Source organism: Palaemon carinicauda, chromosome 4 (genome assembly GCF_036898095.1).
Source record: "Palaemon carinicauda isolate YSFRI2023 chromosome 4, ASM3689809v2, whole genome shotgun sequence".
Lineage (NCBI taxonomy): Eukaryota > Metazoa > Arthropoda > Malacostraca > Decapoda > Palaemonidae > Palaemon > Palaemon carinicauda.
Window position 1 is genome coordinate 169,885,321 of NC_090728.1, and position 22,500 is coordinate 169,907,820.

The window sequence follows — 22,500 nt, forward strand, 5'->3', positions numbered from 1 at the left end:
TATATATATATATATATATATATATATATATATATATATATATATATATATATATATCTGTATATTCAAAGAAGGGTAATCATGAGATGGAGAGCTTTTGTTAAACGAACATAAGATTACAAAAATTAAAATGTCACGTTCTCTAAAAAAGAGTAGTTAATCAGATCATGCTACCTGTATTAACTTATACATCATAAACTTAGAGCCTAACTGAATTCTTTGAACATAAGCTAGTTACAATTCAAAGTGCTATGAAAAGAATAATGATGGGCATAACACTAGGAGGCAGAAAAAAAGTAGCATGCATACAAGAGCAAACTCAAGTAGAGAATTTCCTAACAATATAGGCAGGATATAAAATGAGAATGGCAGATGATATATAGAATTTAAGAATACCAGAATGGGACCCTCTCTCTCTCTCTCTCTCTCTCTCTCTCTCTCTCTCTCTCTCTCTCTCTCTCTCTCTCTCTCTCTATATATATATATATATATATATATATATATATATATATATATATATATATATATATATATGTGTGTGTGTATATGTATATATGGGGTATGTGTTTGTGAGATTGATTAGCATTCTGTTATGTTCGCAATCATCTTTTTTTATGTCACAGAAGTTATCCTTAGCTCTCTGTTTCAAGTGATCTGACTAGTAATTCCGGAGACTATCGCATCGGGATAAATCCATTGTCGCAGTTCTCAGATTGCTAATCGAACCACAAAAGTCCCATCTGGCTTAATGGGAAGGAATAAGTCGATTTGGTGTTACTTAATGGAAGTTTCTCGTGAAATTAGAGTCACTTTCATTATTATAATGGTTTTTTTTTTTTTTTTTTTTTGCTACTTTGATTTTGGTAGCTTTCGTTTTTTCATTATTCTTGGTATTGTTTTTATAGTCTATTTTATCACTATGCTAAAGAACTGTTTTGATCTATATTTTTGCAGTATATTTGTTTTTAGTATTTACGTTTCATTATGTAGAGGCCAGTAATAGTTGTATCAAAAGTATTCAAGATACAATGAATGCGATGCATTCAAGCATTTTTTTTATATTATTATTGATTATGCTTAAACCAACATGAATTGCACAATATGACTAAATGGAAACATATTTTTTTTTTTTTTTTTTTTTTTTTTGCTAATGTTATAAGTGTAATATCACTGTACCCCTCTTGTAACTCTGTATATGGCTTTTGATGAAATAAAGATTATTATTATTATTATTATTATTATTATTATTATTATTATTATTATTGAAAGAAGACTTAAAACAATTTCAATGACGATATATTCAGAAGATCACTGTACCCTTATTGTAACTCTGTATATGGCTTTTGCTGAAATAAAGATTATTATTATTATTATTATTATTATTATTATTATTATTATTATTATTATTATTATTTTTATTATTATTATTATACCAAGTTGATAGCTATGGTCCATCGAAAGTAGCCGTATCCACCCGCACTTGCTGACCACCAACGCCAAGCCAGCTGACTGGCCTTGTCCCCGGTAACCACAGTGACCAGCGAAGCGTACCAAAGGCAGGGCCTGCGGTTATCCTATCGAAGTTGTAAACAAGCCCGACTGAGATACCGGAGAAGACGCGAACATAATCAGTTACGCATTTCGTTACGTAATGTCCTGTCGCTTGCCACGTTTCTAATGCTTGGTCACACTTGGAGAAGTTTACGCAATTAGTTGAACGCTTTCTTGAATCAATGATAGTTCATAATAAGAGACAGCAAATTATATAAATCGTGACATCGTGGTTCATGTGTCATTATTCTTTCTCATGGATTTCAATCCACTTTCATATTATAGAATTCTATGCCTTCCTCCGTGTTCCTCAAACCATTATACCTTCCTCATTCTAAACAGACAAGCCGTGTGCGTCCCAGCCTCCTCAAGTCTTTTCGCTCTTGTTATTTCCGTTTTTTTTTTTTTTTTTTTTTTTATTTTACTCGTATAATACACTCCTTGCCTTTTAGCTACGGTAAGCAGCTCTTCTAGGAGAAGGACACTACAAAATCAAACCATTGCTCTCTAGTCTTGGGTAGTGCCATAGCCTCTGTACCATGGTCTTCCACTGTCTTGGGTTAGAGTTCTCTTGCTTGAGGGTACACCTGGGCACACTTTTCTATCTTATTTCTCTTCCTCTTGTTTTATTAAAGTTTTTATTGTTTATATAGGAGATATTTATTTAGATGTTACTGTTCTTTAAATATTTTATTTTTTCTTGTTTCATTTCCTCACGTGGTTATTTTCCCTGTTGGGGCCCCATGGGCTTATAGCATACTGCTTTTCCAACTAGAAATGTGGTTTAACAAGTAATAATAATAACCTGTTTGTTCGGAGTTTAATGTAAGTGACAATCTAAATAAAAGATGCACGTTGATGGAGATATCTCTCTTGTAAATGATAGTCTTTTCAAGAGTATATTCATTTATAATAATTCTATATTTGAACTGTGGTAGCCTATCAGAAACGTCCCTGACTCGCAGTCCCTTGGTCAGGATTTCGAGCCCCGCTCAACCCCGATAGTTTCCAGCAGTGTCCACAACGTCACCTCCGTTATGATTTAGAAATATAGGTCTAGTTGTTGAATATTCAGCAGCCATTGTATCGCTCTGCTGGGGATAGAAAAGGGGTTTGGGTGCTGATATATATGGTCGGTCTCCAGGTCATTAACATGTTCCTTGCCTCTGTCATTTATGAACGACCATTAAATCTCTAAACCTTTAAATTGTATTTTTCTCACACTTACCCTATATAACTTAATTAAGCCGAGCACATATGTTGGAGGCAACACAGTCGTGATCGGATGAATTAAGTTATACAGGTAAGTGTTCGAAAATTAATTTTAGATTAAAAAATTCATATATACTATTGTTATATTACATTTCTGATACAACAAGTCAAATTTTAAAGACTATAAACTACATTGTTCATGTTAATCTTTCAATTCTATTACATTAGCATCCATAATTTCGATAATAAGCTTTTTATTGCGCTCCATAGACTATTAAATTACAGAAAGGAAGATAATGAAAGATGGGTTTCATATAGTTTTATAATGAGTTTCAGTAGCTAATGAAAAGTCGGTGGGATTGAAAAGTGATCAGACCTGTTAAGTTGCGTATCGTCTACTCTTCTAAACCACTCGTTAATTATAACTGATCCCTTGTTTGGCAAAACTTCCATTTACCAAAGATGTTTGAGGTAGGTCACGTGTCTGGCTGCAGTGAAAATAGTCCATCGACAAATAAATATTAAATAGGTTTCGAGATAATGTTTTTGAATTAGAGTTAAGATTGGCTATGCTTTCAAATTTAAAGAGTAATGTTTGAATATCCCTGAAGGGTCTTGGGGAAAAACATCATTGTTTTTCATGAATGTTGACATTGGAAGCCAATTATGGTAATTTCAGTAGCACTATCAAAGTACTCAGATCCATGTTCACGTAATTCTTATTGACTACTAAGGCTTGACTATAGTCCATTTCTTTTAGCGAGTCATATTTGCACCGACTCGCAGCGGTGCCCTTTTAGCTCGGAAAAGTTTCCTGATCGCTGATTGGTTGGACATGATAATTCTAACCAATCAGCGACCAGGAAACTTTTCCGAGCTAAAAGGGCACCGTTGCGAATCGGTGCAAATATGACTCGCTAAAAGAAATGGTCTTTAGTATTCAATGCCTATATTATTCCGTGGTAAGATAAACTTCCGATTGGTTCACTATCGATAGGATAGACAAGAAGGTTAAGTTTATTAAATTATAAATGTTCGACTTAAATCAATTGGTGTCTTTGGAATGACTCAACTTTTTTGCTAATATTTGAGTTAGAGGTCGCATTTAATGCAAAACGTTTCTAGACGTTAATATATATTATTTTGTTTTACAATATATTTTAAAGTGTATTTCTAGCTGGATGTCTTAGAGTATTGATACGTTAATCAGGAGGTTCTAAGTAGATGTGGAAGCAGTACCACGGTCACTGTCATACAAGCATCCTGGACCAGGGTTCGAATCCCGGCTAGACAGATGCTATTATCTTGAGTGATTTCGCCTCGAGACTCTGATCCCGAGGTCGTTAAGATAACATTAATGTATTAAAATATATGGCTTATTTGAAATATATATATATATATATATATATATATCGATTGATACGTTAATCAGGAGATTGCCAGTGGATGTGGAAGCAGTATCACACACACACACACTCTCTCTCTCTCTCTCTCTCTCTCTCTCTCTCTCTCTCTCTCTCTCTATCGAGTCAATGACTCAGTAAGGAATGGTGAATATCGTCATCCATTGTTACCTCCCAGACCACTAAGTAGGTATTCGGTTACCTCCAAAGGCTCACAGTTTGTATAAGGGAAAGAACCTGCCGCATTCCTCCGTGTTTATTTTTCGTAAGAGCGATTCATAAACAAAGTTCGCCCCTTTGGGGTTGACTTCGGTATTGGGATTTGCTGTTTGGTTTAAGCGATTTTATCGAATTTTAAGCAACGCACGTTTATTTACTTTGTTTAACCCCTTTCTCTCTTATAATTTGATTTTTAAGTTCTTCATTTCTCGTCTCTGGATTCTCTTGTTCGTCCAGTCTCTCAGTTGAATTCCTTAATTTGATAGTTTTAATTAGTCCTCTTGAAGTATTAATATATTTCTAATCTTAATATCTCTCTAATTTACTTTCTAAATTATCATTCTATCTTTTAGTTGATATTTTTCATTTGAAATCCGCAAAGGAAGAGTTGCTTCCTCTAAGCATGTTATCAGCCACTGCTAATTTTAGCGATTGCTCAGACTCCTCTCCATCTATGCATGAATATAGAAAAATAGTTGGAGACCAAAATATACATTCAGACGAGTGTCCGTTAGTCTGTGTCAGTCCAGTGTTTGCGTTGTAGTGTGCTTGCGCAAACCTCATATACAGACACCAATAAACAATCTCAAGTGTATTTACTTGATCCTGACCCCATGGCGCGAACTTCACTCACCTGATGAAATTGTTCCGCCCTCAGAGGCCATTGCTAGTCCTCGTGTACTCCCTCTCCACAAAACTCCTCAATGTATCTCTCGCCCCTGTACTTTATAGTTATTTGTGACTGCTTGTTTTAATTCATTTGCAGGTCAATTTAAATTGTTGAGAATCATTAGACACGGTGTTAATATGAATTGGGGGTTGAAAGGAAAGAAGAACACATACATACATACATACATACATACATACATACATACATAGCCTTTCACAAAATCCATGACTCTTTAGAAAAAGTTATGAGTTATGTGTATATATATATGTATATATATATACATATGAGTAATATATATATATATATATATATATGTGTGTGTGTGTGTGTAGAGAGAGAGAGAGAGAGAGAGAGAGAGAGAGAGAGAGAGAGAGAATGTACTATTATCATGAGGTAGTTTTAATGGAGTAACTGGCAGACCGATCCCATGAAATACCACTCCCCTCTGAGGGGAGTATACATTATATGTATATATGCTTTTGGAAATGTAACTTTACGTTCGCATTTAATATATATTGTACTATTATGAGGCTAATAAGCCTCTCAGAACGAACTTCAAACCCAATTGCAAGAGTTGAACTATAAAGCTGCGTTGAAGATTTTGCGAAGCCTAGTTAAAAATCAATTATTTACTTCAAAATTAGTCTTTAATTTTTCTTTGCAAAGCATTTTAAAGTTTTCATTTATCAAAGCATTTCAAGTAATTTCTGAGTTTTCAAATATTTTGTTGGTATTTTAGATTTTCACCGCAATAGCCCTTATATTGAAGTGCATTTTATGTTTTTTTTTATGTATATATGAATATCTTATTAGCAGATTCTAATTAACTCTTCTGTGAGAAAATATTTAGTGTCTTACAAACATAAGAAGATAAAGACATATATGATAAGACTTTGCCATATACATTTTTTACAATATTTTCTAGTGCCATAGTATAAATTTATCAAAGATTTGTGTATATATATATATATATATATATATATATAAATATATATATTTGTGTGTGTGTTTGTGTGTATGTGTGTGTATCGATACATAGATATACACATATATCTTTTAAGGAAGTTCAAACTTGCAGCAAATGTGTTTATGTTGAATAGGTTGGCATAAGTCTCTCTTCATAGTTTATATATGACATCTATGTTAACATTGTTACTGATCTTAAAATATTTTGTTTTATAACCATTGCTTCTTATATATAGTTTATTTATATTCTTATTTCCTTTCCTAAAAGGACTATTTTCCTTGCTGAAGCCCTGAGTCTTGTTGCAAACTGCTTTTTCCTACTAGTGTTGTAGTTTAAATAGTATCAATGAATTAATATATATATATATATATATATATATATATATTTATATATAAAGTCCAACATATACAGAGAGTTAGATAGACTGACAGGCAAGAATTATATTCACGAGTTGGGGAGTGAAACTTTATTGGTAATCAATGGAAGTCATTCTCGTTCGGAATTTCGTTTATGTAGTTGTTGTTTAGGGAATTTGATAACGTTTCATTATATAAAACAAATTTTGTACTTATTTTTCTCTATGAGTCATAGCTATTATTTCATGGTTCTTTATCTAGCTCTCACTTTAAATCTGTCTAATTATGTTACGGGAAGTTAAAGTTTCTTAAGAAGGGGAAAAAATTAAAATATTATTTTGTTAACACTCTACGGACTTTGATCATCACATTTAACTGTCAGGGTTTGGGTACTAAGTATTGACTTTTCAGATAACATGTACATCATATTTTACTCGCATTATGACCCGATATTTGACATTGGTCACAATCCTGATTAAGCAGTCAAGGAATGAAGAAATTTACGTCGACTTATGACTTCTTCATTCGTGCCAGAAGCAATAAATACGGAAAAAGTTGTGCTAACTCAGACTGATACGTATGATCCTAATGTTATAAATTTAGTGAACGTATGCCAGAAAAGCACGAAAATGACGCCAGTGGGGTCGATCAATAGGTCATTTTATTGTACTTTGTCCTAGTAGCTTCATTTGTAGCGCACCCATCTGCCAGTCTGAGGACCTAGTTCGTATCCCGGACCGGATGATGGGGAACCAAGGTCCTGGTTCCTAAAAATTGACTAGGCATCTGTTCACCCAAGGAGTGAATTAGGTACCTTTGCAGTTTACATTTAGGGTGGAGATATAAAAAAGAAACGATGAGAGAAGAAGAACAAAAGTGAGTTTGTGTGTCCGTTAAAATGAACAGAAGGTGCCCGACAAGATAATCCTTACTTCTCTCTCTCTCTCTCTCTCTCTCTCTCTCTCTCTCTCTCGTTTATTGGTTTCCGAGTATGGATTCAGTATTAAACGAAAACCCACCATCAAACGTAATTATTTGTCATTCAATAACTATTCATCTTTCCTGAAATGACCCTGATTAATAAGTATATTGCATGCTAAGCTAACGTTTCAAACCCCTACCTGTGTTGCTTTTGCCATCTTTTTCGTATGAATTGGCCTGGAAGGATTACTCGTAGACTGTTATGAGCATCTAATATTTCAAACCAAACGTCAGGATTTGAGGATTTACTTTTTTTCTTCATAGAAATTCTCCCTAAATTGCATCATGTGAGGATTTCTTACCTGTCTAAATATCCTTTCTAATTATGACAGCGATTTATCATTTTAAAGATTTATTCACCTTGTTTTATCTGTTTAAAAGGGGATTAATAAAAGTATATTAATTGAAGCTAGATTAATGGTATAAGATAAATAATTCAAATGTATTAAACGAGAGAGAGAGAGAGAGAGAGAGAGAGAGAGAGAGAGAGAGATTCTAGTTCGATTGTGACTTGTCTTCCCGAATCTAAATCCACATTCATCGGGTCCAATTGGCAAGAGTGAACTGATCCCAAAGAAAAAGAAGAAATATATTCCCCAAGATATACGGTTGGTTTTCCCCGTTCCCCACGCCGCTTTCCTTCCCCACCAGACGGGGAAGCGGACGAGAGAATCGTTCTCTATATAAAGTGTATAATGGAAAGTCAACATCATCAGCATCGTCCTGGGTGACATCAACCCACTCACAATCTCGTTTCTTTTTTTTGCCTTATCCATTTACCTCCTCTCTCTCTCTCTCTCTCTCTCTCTCTCTCTCTCTCTCTCACAAACAAACACACACACAATATATATATAAAGTACTGAGAGTTAATAAATTTTCCTCTTCGAAATTCATGATAGAATTGGGTTAGGTTCATTATTTATTAAAGCATTTATGCATGCATATACTTATTTATATACATTGTACCAACCGTGTGTCACACAAGCGTACATAGTTCATTTTGTGTATATATTATGAACTATGTACGATCGTGTGACATACGGTTGGTACATGTGGTGACCCCGGAGTGACACCATGTACCAACCGTGTGTCACACGATCGTACAACATACACAAATGTGATCATATAAATGTATATATGTGTGTGTGTATATACATATATATATATATATATATATATATATATTGTTATAAAGCCTGAAAAAAGAAAGAATGAAAGGCTGCACAGCGTTATCTTGTTTTCACACCTCTATGTTGACTAAGTGATAAAAGGTTCGAATATAGTTACAAAATCACATGTGACAGCAAGACATAAATCTATAAAGGGAGTGTACAACTTTTAAAACAGAATTTTCCAGTGATATTGTTTACATGCAGGTCGTTCAGGTTGTACATTCTGTGCTGCTGTTAACCAGTTATACTTTATTTGGATTGAACGATTCAGCTATATTTTATTTTAGGTTTTCTTTGCAGTATAAAATATCCTTTGCATGTTGTAAATTGATACAGTGATCATTTTAATTCTTATATTGGAATAAACTGCAGACTAAATTCATTTCTCCAAATTATATCAATATTGCGACATATATATATATATATATATATATGTATGTATGTATATATATACTGTATATGTATATATATATATATATATATATAAAAATAAATTGTATTATAATGTTATTTGTATACTGTATGTCTGTATTCATGTTTTGATTACCATGTCTTACATGATCTAAAATCAAGGTAAAAGGTAAAAATGTTCAATACTCCTGCTCTATGGAGATGACAGATAACTTCCAGAAAAATTATGTTATGTTGAAATCTGGAAAAGGTCAACCCCGCAAAGAAGCCTAAATTTGATGTTTGAAAAGTTATAACTAAGAGAAAAAGGGAGTGTTTTAAACGAACCTAAGTCTTTGATTAAGACGAGTGTTGTTTGGCACATTATTATTATTATTATTATTATTATTATTATTATTATTATTATTATTATTACTATCCAAGCTACAACCCTAGTTGGAAAAGCAAGATGCTATAAGCCCAGGGGCTCCAACAGGGAAAAATAGCCCAGTGAGGAAAGGAAATATGGAAATAAATAAATGAAGAGAACAAATTAACAATAAATCATTCCAAAATAAGTAACAACGTCAAAACAGACATGTCATATATAAACTATTAACAACATCAAAAACAAATATGTCATAAATAAACTATAAAAAGACTCATGTCCGCCTGGTCAACAAAAAAGCATTTAAATGAATTAAATTTTGAATGGACATTTTGGTTAAAATGACACATTAGGATGATTTTTAGGTCTCTCTCTCTCTCTCTCTCATTTAATTGTTTGCTAGTTCCGCACACCAGTATTTTGACCTGTGTGCATGTTCGGTACTCCATCGCTCCTTTGTTTATCTTCTATCTTTCGCCGCAGAGTAACTACCCCTTTAAGTCTCAGAAGGAATTATGATTCAAGGGCTCATTTAAACGTTGCCTTTAATTAGCAGGTGAAGTGTGACGAGAACCAGATGGCCTTAGTAATGTTTACCTTTTGCTGATTCGACGTCTGTGGAGGGCTCTAGCATGGGTTTACGTAGTCTGAAGTACTTCGTGAAAATTATTATTATTATTATTATTATTATTATTATTGTTGTTGTTGTTGTTGTTGTTGTTGTTGTTATTATTTTATTAATATTATTATTATTATTATTATTATTATTATTATTATCATTAGTATTAGTGGTGGGATTGCATTCCTTATATATAGGCCTCTCGTGGCATGGTTGGTTTCGACCTGGCCTTTCATTAGAAGGGGCTAGCGTTCGATCCCAAGTATGAGGTAGAAATTTATTTCTATTTGAACACGATGTTGTGTTGATATTTATCCATATTGACTCATTAGGGGTAATTTGAATTAATTACTACCAATTGTGTCACGTGGTGGGCCGGGGATATCGGGTAAAACTCGCTGGTAAGAGACTGATGTCTCGCCAGGTAAATCCTCGGACAGCTAGATTAGCGTCAGGTTCGGATTTCCTTTTATGGCCTCTCGTGGCATGGTTGGTTTCGACCTGGCCTTTCATTAGAAGGGGCTAGCGTTCGATCCCAAGTATGAGGTAGAAATTTATTTCTATTTGAACACGATGTTGTGTTGATATTTATCCATATATATATATATATATATATATAAAATATATATATATATATACATACATACACACACACACATATATATATATATATATATATCTAATGATGTCAACATTTTATAGGACTGAGGATCATGATGGTAAAACGAAAGTTCCCAAACGCAACCTATGTCATTTCAGAGTCCCAATCTAAGGCCTCCTCTCTTGGTCAATTTAATCATTGCGAACATTTAAAGAAAAAAAATCACAATCCTACCTTAATCTACTTTTATTAATACAAAAAATCTATGAAATATCACATGCCCTCTAGTTACTGTGATAAGTGTAATGCAGTTTCGAAAGTATCTAAATTTATTTTTTTTTTCTTTTCAGAGAGTTGAATCGCAACCAGTTGAAGATCATTGGAAAGAAATTACTTAAGGGTCTTTCGCAGTTACGATACCTGTAAGTTATTGGTCTATTTTTTTCTGTATCTTTTTTTAAAACAATTGCTACTGTAAAGTTTTTACTGACAATGCATATTCAAGGTAAAATTTATGAAATGGGTCTCATACAAGTCTTATAATTTATGTGATTTATACATGTAAAATTACAAGATTTTTAACTAGTTGTTTTATGTTCGAGTTTGTATTATATGTTCAGTTGTTAAGTAAGGTCATAATTCGGCTGAAGACATAGTCTCCATAAAGTAAATTGTTGTATAATTAGAGGCAAAGCGCATAATTCAGGCAGATTTTGCTTTGTCCAAGTCTAGTGTAGCAGGAGGGGCTGCATAATAGAATGAAAGAAATAATTGAAGGTTCTTTTTATGTTCTTTTAACGTTACGTAAAGTATTTCGTGATATCGAGTGGAGTTGGGAATTTCAATTAACTTTTAATTGGAAAGATATTTTTTTCTGGGTCCTAAAATTATTTTTGCTAGTTTCATACCCCTGGTGAAACTGGATTTACCCTTCTAACATCCTACGTGTAAACATTTAAGATAGGATTTTTTTTTCATGATTTCATTTAGCCCAGTCCACGAGAAGGAACTGTGAAAACGAATGTTGCAGAAAGAATTTAAACTAATCCCTTTTTAGCAAAAAAAAAAAAAAAATTGTTTCTGCATAATTCTCCCCCTCAATTTGATTATCTATCCATAAAAAGATCTATTTTGAAAATCGGCAATATACAGAATTGTCAAAATAAGCTTGTTGCATAGAATTGTTTAAGCAAAACTTAACAAGCTCAACATCTATTGCATCTACATCCCAAAAGCCTAGATTTTTTTACGTTGTATGTTATAACGTAAAGTTCCGAAATACATTTTAACCACTAGTATTTTCTAAGGTATGGCTACCAGATTTTCTTGATATACCACTTGGAAATCAACCACAAGAAGAAAAATATATATTGCAATTCGCAGGTATCGTTGCTATAGATAATATTTTGAAAAATCAAGAAGATTAAATACTACTTAATTTATGGTGTATTGGTACCGAAAAGAAATAATTTCAAGCTTAAACGATTTGTACTGATAAGAGGATCGTTAATTTTTAGCTCATTTTATACTTATGGAGGTAACATCCAGTGCTGGTTTGAAGTACCGATCATTTACACGTCTTAACATGAAATCAACTATTATCATATTATCATAATGAATGTACTGTAAATATGTCTTCAGGCTGCAAATTATTTTAAGAATTCTGGATTGGGTTAACAATCAATGTAATATATATATATATATATATATATATATCCTGTGAATGTGCTTGGTATTTGAAATATCTTCAAACTGTAATTTCTTTTAATATTTCATTTATGTTTTAAGGCCTATTTAAGAAAGTATATTCCAATCCAGAGACATAGACAGGCTTCAAATAGTAGCGTAAAGAAAACTGCGTACTTGCCTTCCACAAAATCCTCATATCGTTCCCTCATGTGCTACAGTAGTTAATATACACTTTCTTTACGGTTCATCGACCACTCTCCCTTCTCCTGGGACTTACTGTATGAGATATTGTCTTTCTTTTTTAATAAGGCTCCTTGTATTGTGTATTTTTCGTGTTCCACACCCTCTGCACTCCATAGGACTTCAATGTCTGGGATATTTTCCCTCCATTGATGAAACATAATGGCACGAGACAAAGAGAGAAAGAAAGGCATAATCCTTCCAAGAAACTCAAAAGGAAAAAAATGGTAATTGCCCTGGAGGAGGGTATGGTTGTCCGGAAAAATGGGAATAGGTGAGGGTGTATGTATGTGTATGTGTGTGTGTGTGTTTGCCGGTGTGTAGGTCTGGTCGAGAAAATTTAGGGGTGGGTGAGAAGAAGGAAATATCTACACGTGACATTGTTCCTCATCTCTCATTTTGGTATTAGAGAGGCATATCTCCTCCCCTTTTATTCTCTCTCTCTCTCTCTCTCTCTCTCTCTCTCTCTCTATGGGCGTGCGTTTGTGAGTTCTTTTGTCGTTCCTTATATCTGAAGGTTTGTTCTTCCTTCATCTCGACAGCTTCAACCGGAGAGATGATAAATGGCGTCAAACTTCCGCAGACTTCATCTTATCCGCCCCCTCCTTTTTTTTTATTTTTTTCATTTTTTTATTTTTTTAATGACAATAGATAGTCTTTTTACGTCCATATACCCGTCCTTCTCGTTTCCTGGACAATTATTAACGCTCAAGAGATTTCTTTTGTTACTCATCGTATTTCTTAAGCTTTATTTTGTTTACAATGTTTATCCTGGTGTTTCTATAAGCTTAATTTTAAAGCTCATGTAGATTTATTATCTCTCTCTCTCTCTCTCTCTCTCTCTCTCTCTCTCTCAATTCCCATATATTTTTCCTTTCGTTTCTGATGTATTTTATTTCCTGTCCATAATTTCAGCGGATATTCCTCTATACAATCTACTTCCTGTAATTACCTTGTAAACTATCTAGTAATTTTCCCTTAGGAGTTACTTGAAGCTCGCCAGATGTTGTAAATAATCTCTCTCTCTCTCTCTCTCTCTCTCTCTCTCTCTCTCTCTCAACGAAGTTTTTATTTATCATGTAATACGAGAGTTGGAGTGGTTGTTTGTGATTTATTTACATCCTCTCGTTGGTCTCTTGGTAGTTTTTTTTTATGACTATATTGTCTGCACATGTTACCAGAATTCGTGTATTTAGTTTGATTTATCTTGTGTCTTGTTATATAAGTTTTACTGACGATAATGATTATAATGGCATTCTCGGTAACTTTTCAATGATTACATGTAGTTCTTGACGGTGAAAGACTGTAAAATTTGATATTTTTACAAAATAAAGTGACCTGTATATGTGTGTATATATATATATATATATATATGTGTATATATATATATATATATATATATAAATATATATAGGGTTATATACTGCTTTGAATTCTTCATTCGAACATTCTCTCTCTCTCTCTCTCTCTCTCTCTCTCTCTCTAGATTTATATATATATATATATATGTGTGTGTGTGTGTGTGTGTGTGTATACTTATGTGTACGTGCAAGATTTACTTTGTTAGTAGACCGTAATGTTTACAAGACCATTAGGTGTTTATAATCATTGTAGTTTTGACGTCAGACTTCATTAATATTTCATAATCATTTATTAAATATGAAATAAAGAAAGTAAAGCCTCTGAGATATTTCTACAACAAAATTCTCAGTTATGAAGTATCAGGAACTGAGCAGATATAAAAAGAATATACATTTCCCTCGCCGTAGCTTTATAGATAATCCATAAAGCCTTTATCACCTCTTGGACATCCGTTCTTATACCCCCAAAAAGATTTGTTAAATGCCTCTATGAGCTTTGGTGTAATCTTGCTAATCATTCTCACAAATTCCGGAAGGGACCAACGTTTCCCCTCGTGAGGTATCTGGAAGTTGACGATAATGCGTTGTGTGTCCTCGTGGAATCGCGAGGTCAGAATCTTCAGGATTATTTTCTCCGGAGCGCTATTCTTTTTGAGGGGGGGGGGGGTCTTGTCAGGATTCCAAGTGCCAATATAGGGAGGTTTTTTGTTGTCTTTTACTGGATCAGAAGTTAAGAGTGACCGAGGATGGGGTTCGTGGTTGTGGATACACGAGAGAGAAGGAAAGATACAAAAACGGAAAATAAATGGGATATGTAGGAATTGATTGCTTGTATTCGTCTACTGAAAAAGATAGAGATTTTAGCATGAAAGGTCAAATGAAGAATGTGGCCAGTACATTCACTTTAGATAAGGAAACGCTATATTATTTTTTATTTAATCCGGAAATTTAGCTTATTTATATGTCGCTAGCCACATCTGCACGTACACAAACGCACATACATATCAACAAGAAAAAGGGATTTATACATTTACTCTGGTCGGGATTCGAACCTGGACTCCAAAATTAATCGTTGTGAGAATACACGTTTTAATTCTATGTCTTTAAAAAGGGATGATTCCTATGTTGAAGCAACCAGCATTTTAAACATGCATTAGTTCGTCGATTACGTGGGTATCAGACTGGGTGGTCTTGTGCGTGGGGATAGTAACATTATCTATTAAGAATTGCTAAAAACTGGGAAGGATAAGACCTTGTAGAGGTAACTTCTTACGTAGAAAAGGCGCTTGGTTAAAATAGTTTATACACATGAAATACGCTATCTAGCACACACACACACACACACACACACACATACAGTATATATATATATAGATATAGATAGATATATATATATATATATATATATATGACACAATAGATGGACATTAAGAATTACTGAATGGGTCCCTAGAGATTGCAAAAGAAGCATGGAAGGATGGGAAGAAGATGGAATGACGAACTAAGAAAGTTTACGGGTGTTGACTGGCATAAAAAGACCATGAACAGACGCAAGTGGCAGAACATGTCTGAGGCCTCTGTTCAGCAGGGGACTAGTAATGGCTAGTGGTGATATATATATATATATATATATATATATTCACCATTATACATGATAGGCGTCCGACACAGATTACCGACCGTACATTTATTGAAGTTTACTGCTTGTGTGCCCATCCTCACCCAGCTTACGTAAATCATGCAATTACCATTTGCCAATTATATGTGTTTAAACAGCTATTATGCATGGCGTCGTTGCCAGGAGATAAGAGATGATTTAGTGTATCTCCAGCGATGACAAGAATCTCTCTCCTCTCTCTCTCTCTCCTCTCTCTCTCTCTCTCTCGTTGGACTCCCAAGAGATTCGTAACAGATGTGAATCCTTAAAAATGAGTCCGGCGTTGATCCTCGGTGGAACTTCGTGTGAATTTTAAAGTCCGTCTGGGTTTTTTGATGGTGGTGTGAGCGGTCCTGTTTGAGTTAAGGTTCTTTTCTTTCTTTTAGTTTTTTATGGGAATTTACATTTGTTTGTATTTCATGTTAGTTTCAAGAACTGAAAATGGTTGGCAAATACTAGATCCAATATTACTATTCGTTCATTATTTCTTTCGTTTTTGAACTGCACATTCTTGTTATTTTTATTAGTTATTATTATATAATTATTATCAGTAGTCATTGTTACTTTTTCAGCAAGTTTTAAATCATGACATTTAAGCTACCACGACCCATTTTATTCTTTTCTTGAGAACTTAAAGCAAAATCTGATTTATGACTGGGACACTGATTATCACATCACCATCTGTAAGGCTGTTGTGAAAGCCAAATTATAAACTAAGGAACATATTATTACCTTAAGCATACCCATTTAGACGTTATGACAGAAGACGTTACAAAACATTAGATGATTAAATATGGGAGTTATGGAAATTGGGTTGTAATCATCAGAGCTAGAGCTGCCACAAACATATTTACCTAATGGAGTAACATTACAAATTCTCCAAGTGCAAAGAAAACTTCCTCTTGTTTACCGGCGGGAAAAAAAAAACCCAGAAAACTTAAAGAGTTAAGAAATCAGTGGTCTATTAAGAAAACAGGGAAATACCATTTGGGTCTACACCTCCATAGGCATCAAGATCCATCAAGAGCGTTTTCATTTCACGAGATCGAAACGCTAAACTAGTTGATTTAGCCTCAGGAAAACGGAAATGAGGAAGATCTAGTTTTTAATTTAACTGTTTACTGTCAAACACATGAACAAAAAGTGTTGCCTTTTCTTTTGGACAGTGAATGACAGAGCCGTCAAGTTTAAGTAGAGGAGGAACTGTTAGGTCTACACCAAAGAGTAGAAATTTGAAGATAGTCTATCATTTTTATTTCTGGGTTGTATCAGAAAGGGCTTCTTTTATGGTCAAATTGTATTCCATTTAGTTAAAGCATAAACTCCCTGACCAACAGCTCGTAGCTGAATATAGTCATTCCAAGTCAGATGATAGGCCTCTGGTTTCTCCAAATAAGCGCGTTTGCAATCATCAGGGAACCAGGGTTTGCCTTTCACTTTGTATTTTAACAGAGTGCAAGGGATACGCCTACTAATTATGTTGACGAGATTCTCATTCAAGAGAAAAACAGGCTCAACACTTTTATACAATTGTGACCAATTCAAATGCAAAAGAACACTCAAAATGTCTTTCCATTCTGCTTGAAGTTTTATATATATATATATATATATATATGTATATATATATGTGTATATATATATATATATATATATATGTATATATAAATATATATGTATATATATGTATATATAAATATATATACATACACACACATCTTACATGAGTATGACACATCAGGGACAGGTTGTTTAGTCTAAATTACTAGCGAAATCAGGGCATGATCAGACAGTGCCAACCGGAGAACCAACCTTACTTGTTATAACACAAGGTTAATCGGTGTATACCAGGTCAAAACAGTTACAAGACCTGTGAGTGGCCTCACTAAAAGTCTTATTTCTGTGAGACCACAACAGAGGAAACGTTTCGCATGTATCTTACGGAATATTTTTTTGGGGGGAGGGGAGGTAAGGTCTTATTTATTGCATCATGTTGGTGATCTGCATTCAGGACTAGGTTATCCAGATCAGGATATGGATTTTAAAAGGACTGGAAAACGACCAAAGACCTGATTTATTAATTTGGGTGGTAATCCTGATCCTGACTTCTTTAACAACTCATTTAAAGTAACTTGCTCTACATTTATACAGATATACATACACTCAGTTTATGCACAAACATATATAAATATGTATATAGATTGACTATTCCATTCAGATGACTAATGTAATATTTTATTATGCAAAGTCAGTTACTTCTTGGATATAAAAACTTCGTCAGCAAAAAGTTCTTTGTGATGTCTAGATTTTATAATCGGAAATATCCCCTTTCTATAGATTTGTATAGATTTCCTTTTAGGAGTCTCTTTGATCTCTAATACTTTCAATTCCTCCTCCTTAAAAAAATCCATGATGGTTTTTTGGGGGTATTTTTATATATTCATCTTGCAATCACATGTTTTATCGGGGGGGGGGGGGGGTGGGGGGGGGGGGGAGCAGTCTCTCTGATCAACAGTCTGCCTTTCCTCCTCATCTTTCTTATTTATGAGGCTTTGACAGCTTTTAGTTATTTTCACCAGCAAAGAATCCCTAAATACGCATTCAAAACATAGTTTTTAGCTGAACGTGTATGGACTTAAGCTTTGGTTCTGTGTGCCCTAATTACCTCCGCCAACGAAGTTGGAAGGAGGTTATATTTTCATCCCCTGTTTGTGTGTTTGTTTGTGAAAAGCTTCCTGGCCACAATTTTAATCGTAGAGTAATGAAACTTGCAGAGATTAGTTATTTTGTAAAAAGCTGGAAATTATTAAATTTTGGAAGGCCAAGGTTAAAGGTCAAGGTCATGGTCAACCAAAATATCCAATTCACGTAGCCAGCCATAAGTTTGGACATCGTTGTCACAGAGACTTCCAACTGGGTTCATATTCGAGTGTATGAAAATCCGCGCCAATTAATATATGTTAAGGTCAAGTCCAGAAATTAGCTGCCGCGGCGTGGCTCTGTGCTCTACCTAGTGCCCCTCTAGTTTATTAAAGTAATAGACGAATTCTTCATTATGAAGTAGTACACCTGCAGCTGTTTATTATTTTCATTTTTCTTTTATATATTATCTACTATATCATCACCATCCAGGTGTTCATATAATGGGGGACTTTAATCATTGCATGAGCATTTTCTGTCAAATCTCTGAGCATTTTGAGAGAGTAACATAGTTCGTAGCGCAGTATATATTTTTACCGTTAGTATTTCTTATACTTTTTCAGTATTTTATTTGGTACTATTTCCCACTCTGAGAAACTCATATTTTTATCTCATGAGAGTTTAGTATAAGTTCTCCTGTGTCGTTTAATCATCAACATTTATTTTTACGTTTATTATTCCTTTTAGGATTATCCTAAGGGGAATATTTGGTTAGATATTAGACCAGGATGTGGCCATATGGTTTAGTTGGAAAAGGTATTATTTTTTTATTTTCCCATTTAATATTTTGTTATTTGATAATCATTTTTATTTACCATTTCTTTTAAAATCTGAATATTGCCGTACTCATGTGTGCTCTCTTTATTTCAGGCAACTGGATGAAAACCAGATCACTTGCATTGACGAGCAAGCTTTCAAGGGACTGAGTCTGTTAGAAATTCTGTAAGTATCTACCATCTGAGAAAGAAAGGGGCTTATCTTTGCTTTCAAAACTCTTACAACTAATTTTTCGACTAACATATTCTCAGCTTGACTTACATGCGGAAATTTGTATCCTTGCTTTTTGTCATGTCATATCTATTCATATCCATAAATTTTATATGTGAGAATGAAGTATTCTATCATTTGCAACATGCTCACTGTTTATTATGATAAATGCCTGGCTTCTGGTTAATATCTTTCCATTCATTGTCACTTTATTGTGATTTATGTGACTCACTTTCACAATGATTAATGATAAATGTTGCTCAAATCTAGTTGAAGGTCTTAGTTTATTATTTTTATTGCTACCATAACTTTTCATAATAAGGCACAAGTCTCGGAATATTCTTATTTTTAGAACTCCGAAAATATAATATAATTTTTATTAGCGTTGGTGGTCTTTAGGGTATGGCCATGCTTGTTTGTTTTATTGTTATTTCGCAATAAATGTTGGTGTCCCTAATAATTTTATTTTGCTTACTATACCCTTTTAATTTTGTATATGGACATGTCTTCTTTATTAACGTTATGTTTGAAATAAATTAAGTAATTAAACTAAATGTAACATAAGTATTAATAAAATCTATTTTAAAATTGTTAATCAAAATATATATACTTGTGAGCAGTACGTGTTGAAATAGCCTCCAAATATATTCATAAAAAGCTGCAAAAATATTTGGGTAGAAAAAATTAGAAATATTTTTTTTTCCTTTTTTTTTTTTTTTTTTTGCATCCATGAATCAAGAAGATTCCTTTGAGTTATTAACATGTACGATGGCGCACCAACGCCCACTGATAGTTAATCAGATAAACCTGCTTGCAAGATATAAAATATATTCTTTTTAAGGTTTAAACATTCGTTTTTTTGTCTCCTTTTTTTACAAGGACGTTGACCAACAACAACATCACCACCATCTGGCGGGGAACCTTCGAAGCAACTCCTCGACTGAGGGCCCTTCGTGTCTCAGGCAACAAACTCATCTGCGACTGTCACCTGTCATGGCTGGGACGTCTTTTGGCTGCCTCTCCTCATCTAGCTCCCTACGTCAGGTGCTCCTCGCCCTACAGGCTCAAGGACCGCCTCGTAACCGAGGTCCTTGATCATGAATTTAAGTGCACAGGTATATTTACATTAGTTAACTTTTGTTTGATTTATAACTTTTATTTGTATATTTATTTGTTCATCTGTTTATTCCTGCGTCTATTTATTGTTTTATTTAGGTTATGTTTAGATTTATTTGTATTTATGTTCCTATTGCATTCCAAGTTGGCCAAAGTGTACATGATCGACACGTAATTTTGTCTCTTTTCGAAGTCGAAATATTTAGTTTATTTATTTTTGTTTAGTTAGAAATTCCTTATTTTATTATTTGGAAATGGTATCCTTTTCTTTATATAATAATGATCTGATTAGTTTTTAGATTACAATACGTGAGCTTCTTTTACTTTAACCTTCTGAGTGGGACACTTGTTCATATATACATATCTGCGAGATGTCTAAGGTATAATTTCTAAAGGGTTGCTGAAATATTTTTTATGTTTCGTAGTTTCTTACAAGTTATAGTCTTATTTCCTTCATGAATTATCATAAAAATGCATGACACTTATTCTAGAATGTTCAGTGACTTACGTTTTGTTGAAATCCTGCTGGAAATGAAAACAAATAACGATTTCTATCATAATATCATTCCTTTTTAAATTGTGCATTAAAAAACATACTGTTTTTCTTACCATTGCCTCCAGAATAATGTTTTTTTTCATAATGTTTATCTCTGGAAGTGAGGATTGGTTCAGATTTTATTCAAAATTGAAATTTTGTGCAGATTCTTTTTATAAAGAGCGCTATATTTATTTTTCCTTTTTGACCAACGATTGTTTGTTTCGAGATTAATCTTCAGCTGAAAGCGTTTCTCCTGTCGTCTCATTTTTTTAGTAACTCGTATGATTTTTCCTTCTTATTTCAAAGACTATTTTATTTTTGCCACGTTTATTTGTCATTTAAATTGTCTCTTATCCACGATCATGTTACATAAAGTAATGGCCTTTGGGAAACAAGTTCTTTTCAGTGTCTTTATAACTTTTTTATGCTGAAATCGTAAAATCTTTTGCAGTTTTTGTTATGATTTCATCAAGGTATTCCTTACTTCTATAACGGTCTCAGATAGTGTTGTAAATGTTACACAAATCCATTTGTATTTCTGCATCTTTTTAGTGTCCATGAGTTTACATTTACTTTTCAATATGGAACTGTTTTCCATTGATAAGTTACATTTATCCTGTTGTATAATAAAAATAAAAGGAATAACTGATTTCTTTGAAAATAGGTATGGAAAATTCTTTATTGATATTCAAAATTAAAAGATTTGTATACAAACTTCATAGAACTTTAGCGGGGTTGTATTGTTGGCGTCTCTCTCTCTCTCTCTCTCTCTCTCTCTCTCTCTCTCTCTCTCTCGTTTCTGTGTCCATCACCAGTACCCTTGGATGTAAGCTCAGAATTAATGGTCAGCCTGGGTCGCTTGTGCCTAGAAAAAGAAGAATGTGCTTATTGCAAATAAATTCGGATAGAAGCTTAGTCAAAACCTTCAACAGATAGGTAATGAATTTGCTGTAAAGAGAGAGAGAGAGAGAGAGAGAGAGAGAGAGAGAGAGAGAGAGAGAGAGAGGTACATCATCGCGTTCAAGTATATCAATAAAAAGATCCCAAACATGCTGTGACTATGTTGGTTTTTGTGATCAGAGGTTTTTTCCTCAGTTGGACTTCATAAACATGCTGCATATATATACATTTATATATATATATATATATATATATGAAAGTATGAAATATTTATAACGATTTAAATAACAACTGTGTTATTATGATAATGATTAAAAAAATAATTATTATCACTACTAGAGTTAGCATCACTATACATATATGTGTATATATATCAATATATATATATATATATATATATATAAATATATATAATTATATATATATATATATTATATGTACCCATTTAAAATGAAAGCATGATATGTCTATAACGATCGAACTAGCAGCGATATTGATAATAAGGGTCAGAATAATAAAGATTATTATTATTATTATTGTTGTTGTTGTTGTTGTTGTTGTTGTTGTCGTCGATATTGTTTTTGTTGTTTTTTATCAAAATTATAGTCACTGTTCCATCTCCATTGATCCATTTCCTAATGAAGACAATCAAATCACTGGCTGTGTAATAAATTCCCTCGGAAAAAAATTGCTTTGATGAGAATCTTGATAAAAATAAAAACAGGGGAAATACGATTTACGAGCAAATCATTTTCTGTTTCCATCTATCCATTAATACTAGTGAGA

The 22,500-nt window shown here is 33.4% G+C and overlaps 1 protein-coding gene across 1 annotated transcript in view; it reads left to right on the forward strand.

Annotated features, from left to right (window-relative positions):
- Positions 1 to 22,500, forward strand: part of LOC137639750 (protein slit-like) — a 97,183-nt gene that overhangs the window by 69,153 nt on the left and 5,530 nt on the right. The window contains exons 3-5 of the mRNA XM_068371994.1: positions 10,880 to 10,951; positions 19,044 to 19,115; positions 20,040 to 20,275. Of these exons, the coding sequence (XP_068228095.1) occupies positions 10,880 to 10,951; positions 19,044 to 19,115; positions 20,040 to 20,275 (380 nt within the window). The remainder of the gene's footprint in view (positions 1 to 10,879; positions 10,952 to 19,043; positions 19,116 to 20,039; positions 20,276 to 22,500) is intronic.